The sequence below is a fragment of the Etheostoma spectabile genome, chromosome 6 (genome assembly GCF_008692095.1).
Source record: "Etheostoma spectabile isolate EspeVRDwgs_2016 chromosome 6, UIUC_Espe_1.0, whole genome shotgun sequence".
NCBI classification, from domain to species: Eukaryota; Metazoa; Chordata; class Actinopteri; order Perciformes; family Percidae; genus Etheostoma; species Etheostoma spectabile.
In genome coordinates this window covers 12,952,374-12,957,037 of record NC_045738.1, presented here as the reverse complement: position 1 = coordinate 12,957,037, position 4,664 = coordinate 12,952,374, and the positions used below count along the sequence as shown (strand labels likewise).

The 4,664-nt window shown below is 42.5% G+C and overlaps 1 protein-coding gene across 1 annotated transcript in view; it reads left to right on the top strand.

The window, feature by feature from the left end:
- Window positions 1–4,664, top strand: part of cadm4 (cell adhesion molecule 4) — a 41,798-nt gene that overhangs the window by 29,532 nt on the left and 7,602 nt on the right. The window contains 1 exon segment of the mRNA XM_032519503.1: window positions 523–695. Within this exon segment, the coding sequence (XP_032375394.1) occupies window positions 523–695 (173 nt within the window).

Here is a 4,664-nt window from a genome sequence, read left to right as displayed (position 1 = left end):
GCCAGAGACTGCGGTTCAAGTCCCACAGTAGATGCTCATTACTTACTGCCAAAAAGTGTTTTGGGGCGGCTGTGGCTCAGTGGTAGAGTGATTGCCTGCCAATCGGAAGGTTGGTGGTTTAATCCCTGTCAGTCCCACGTCAAAGTGTCCTTGGGCAAGACACTGAACCCCGAGTTGCCCCCGGTGCTGCGCATCGGAGTGTGAATGTGTGTGAATGTTTATCTGATGAGCAGGTGGCACCTTGTACGGCAGCCTCGGCCACAGTGTATGAATGTGTGAATGGTGAAAGTATCCTGTAGATGTAAAAGCGCTTTGAGTAGTCGTTAAGACTAGAAAAGCGCTATATAAATACAGCACATACAGCACATGTGAGCCAAATAAACAAGTGAAATGTGAGTGTGTTGTCCTTGTCTCCAAATCTGAGATTTCTGATTTCTGTGATCTCTGTTCACTGTCTTATAAGACAGCGGGATGCATTAATTCCTCACCTTTTGAAACATCTCTCGGTCTCCTTCCCATCAGGCCCAGGAACATTCAGTGGTCCAAGATTAATGACACCTTACCCGAGAGGGCAGAGATTTCCGGCCCCACCTTTCAGATTTCCCGTCTCAGCCAATCACACAACGGAACGTACTTGTGCCAGGCCCAGAACAACTATGGACGTGCTGCCGATCATTACACCCTACTGGTGTATGGTGAGTAACGATAGTTGACAGTTAATTATATGTTGCAAGTCTTCTTAGATTTTGGAGTGCTTGAAAAGTTTGCTACATTGATCTGTTTTTTCTCCATTGTTTTCATTTCTATCTTAGGTAATTGTAAACTGTTCAGAATAATTTGATGTTCGATGCATCTTTTGTTTGTTGTATTTTTTGTTCTTGATGATATTTATTTTGAGAAATCTTTTTTAAATTTTATTGATCCTTTTATCTTCCCACTGACTTTAGAGTCCGGCTAATCTGGCACTGGGCAACAGACCCATTAAATCCTGATTCTTGTCTCATCTGTCTTTCGGCTTTATTTGTTTTCCTGATTCGGTAAACAGCAGAAAAAACCTCTACTAAACCTCCTGTGAGATTGATTCAACAGAGATATTGATTCCAAAAGAAGACATAGGCTACCAGGTACATATACTAGTCACCATCATCGTTATTCAGGCTTTCTCTTGTAAAGAAATACAGATTTGAGATGTTTTGACAACTAAATGAACTTCACAAGCTGGCACATAGACACATAGAAGACAAAATAGACAGCATATGTTAACAGACAAAGTACTAATGCAATTCTGAAGCTGTTTGAGCTCTGCATTTTACATGGAAATATTTGGGAACATCTGTTGCATTTAAAATTCAGGCGGGTAAGGGGCTTTTGTTGTCAAGATTTATTTATTTGTTTTTTACAAATGTTGCACCTCGATTCACTGGTGGTTGCTAAATTCTTAATGAAGGTTGACCCAGATAGACTGCACACACAGTGGCTCAAAGAAGATGACGGTGGAGCTTGCAACATCAAATGAAGATCTTGTATCACGATAAAGTTATTTTTCAGAAAATGTGACAAATTGGCCAACTTTCTCCCCAAGTTTGAAGCACATTTTGAAAACAACCTTTTGATGCATGTTAATGTTGCGTCAGCCACTCCTAAAAACCACTGAGTAAACTTGCAGTCAAAAGGGGACAGCATTGGAATTGTGAGATTTTAATGGGACAGCAGCAAAGCTAAATCGCGAAGCTAGCTCATCATTAGAGGCGTCTTCGGGTTACACATCCAATCCGTTTGTGGTTTGGCCTAATTACATGCACACTCCTGTCACTCAGCAGGTTTACTGTGTTTTAATCTCTCCGCCTGCTGGCTGCTCCTGTCATTGCACCCGAGCGTCTCAATTGGAGATCAGAAACAGAGGGACAGATGGAGGGAGTATAGAGACATTATATCTTATGTAACATTTTTATGCTGCTTTTGGTAAGCACCCCCTCATCTATCCGTCACACTCTCTGTCTCTCTCACATGCGCGCACAACAATCAAACACTCTTGTACAAGCATGTCTAGCATCAAACAGCACACATAATGGCGGCTTTCCACAGGCATCAAGGGTGGCAACAGTGGCAAGATGAAAGGTGACATCCCCACCCACTTCCCTTCCTCCCTCTCGCTCTATCTCTCGCTATCCTGGAAGGTTAGACATGTCGTGCTTTGATGTGCTTTGCCACCGCTGTGGAAAAATGTTCTGTCTTTCTCCCTCCTCCTCAGCTTCCTCCCTCACCAATTTTAAACTGCCTTTTTCATTTGTTCTTCTTTGAGCCACTTCTTATATCCTACATTTCATCATTTATCTTTTTTATTTCATGCCTTTGCTTCTTGCTGATCATTTATTTGATTTATCTCGCTTGTTCTATTTTCTTTTATTTTTTATTATCCTCTCTCTTACTCATTTAATGTAAGGAATCTAGCCTGGACCAAAATCTACAATAGACCAGAAATCCCCATAACCAACATAAGCCAGGCTTCAACTCCTCTGCTCTGAACCACGGATTTCAAGCAATCAGCTTCTTAAATCCTCCTGCAGTTGCTCCGTATCAGGGGTGGTTTTCTGTACTTACGAAAAATATGTACTTGCCCACTGGGCAGATTGTTTCAAACCTTATCTCAAAGAGCTCAGAGTTGTTGATTCAGCCATCATATTAATCTGTAGACGACTGAAAGTCATTCTTAATTTTCCTGTACGCCACAAATCCTTGCATTACGGCTATACTGCTTCCAGTGAAATGTGTCTTTGTAAATGTTACATAATTTAAAAACCAAACGGTGTATATTATGTACATCACTGCCTATGCAAATAAACCAACAAGGATGATTTAATACGGTGATGAAAAGTGATACTTTCTGATGACTAAAGACAAAGGTCATCAGTCAATATTAAAAATGAATATGATTCCACTCTGTTAAATATGTTAAGCTCAATCTAACCCACTCTAACATGGAGTGCTTTTTTTCTATCTGAGCACCCACCTTGTTATTGTAGGTGTAAATAGTGAATATCTCATTTTGTAACAAAGCTCTTTACTTACTCCTACAGACTTTGTGATAGAAAAAAGATCAGTAGGTATCATTCTTGGTCTTTTTTTATTTATTCTCACTTTTTTATTCTCTGTGAGCCTATTTTTTATTTCTATCGCAACTATTCCATCCTCTCCATCCCCCTCTTTCTCCTCTCCTCTGTTTTTCTCTCCTGCTTGCCTTTTTCTCTCCCTCTGCCCATTCCTTTCCTCGACATCCGACCTTCTCTTTTATTTTGCCCGCTGTTCTCACCTCTTTTACACCTCCTGTCCACTTCCTCTTCCTCTCTCCGCTCCTCCCACACCCTTTCAAGTGTTTTTCACCTTGCCACCAGTTTGCTCTCCGTTCAGCTGCAGTTCAATTTTTCCTTGAAAGGTCTTGGGTTACTTAGAAATATGACACAGATATGAGTAGGTTTGGGGTTGGGGGTGGAGGGACAGATGGAGGGAGGAAGTAGGGGGCGAGAGAGTAGGAGGAAGTGATGGAGGGATGAAAGGGGAAAGAAGAAAGGACGGTGGAGGTCGAATGCAGGTTAATATTCAGTACCACAGCTTGTCAGATAAACGGAATGTCAGTTTAGTTGGCTCCTAGCCTTCCTGGTGGGAATCCCAGGGTGCACTGAGGGAGGAAGGGGGGCAAGGAGGGAGCGCTAGAGGATGTGTGTTGTAAAGGATGAGTCAGCAGAAAAGAAACTATCTTATTGCAGGTGCAGAAAAACTACCAGTGCTCTCTTGTCGCTCTCCTTCTCATTTCGTGTCAACCTTCCCTCTGCGAGAGTTATCTGCCATCAGGGTCCGTACACCGAGAACAAACTCAGGCAAAAGTGGCTGACAATTTGTCACAGATGCTTTTGGCGCTGCCACTTTATGAGGGGAGACGGGCGTAATGCTGGCGAAGGAGAACAGAGAGCGAGAGGTGGAAAACTCTCCGGGGAGCCCGGGCTGTGGCTTAGACGTGATGCATTGAAGCTGAGCTTTATTTGACTGGTCACGCTCTGTGTGCGAGTGTGTGTGCGTGCTCTTTGATGTGTTTATGATTTAGAGATGTTTTGAATGTGTGTGTACAACAACAATGAAATTAACTTACTGCAATTTTCAGAAAATTACTAATGATGTAAATGTTAAAGAGTTGTTACTGAGTGCGAACACTTGTACACATGACCCACACACACACACATACACAGCAAGTACCTGCGGAATGGGAAAAGGATGTTTCATCTCTGTGCCACCATTGTTAAGGAGAAATTGGATTTTGTGTGCGTGTGTGTGTGTGTGTGTGTACACACAAAGATGCATGTGAATGTGTGTGCATGTGACTTGGAGGAGAGTGTTGCTGATTGTCTGGTGAAAGCCCGGAGGGCTCTCTTATGTAATTGAACTGAGCTGCTACACTCAGATGAATCGCCAAGCCAATAAAACCCATTAGAATTGAATTGCATGAGAGAGTGTAGGAGATGGAGAGAAAGAGAAAGAGAGAGGGAGAAGTACAGAAGAGATAAGAATTGTTAGTTTGCATATGTGTAACACACTTATGTGTGTGTCTGTGGGTGTAGGTGTGGGTGTGGGTGTGTGTGTGTGTGTGTGTGTGTGTGTGTGTGTGTGTGTGT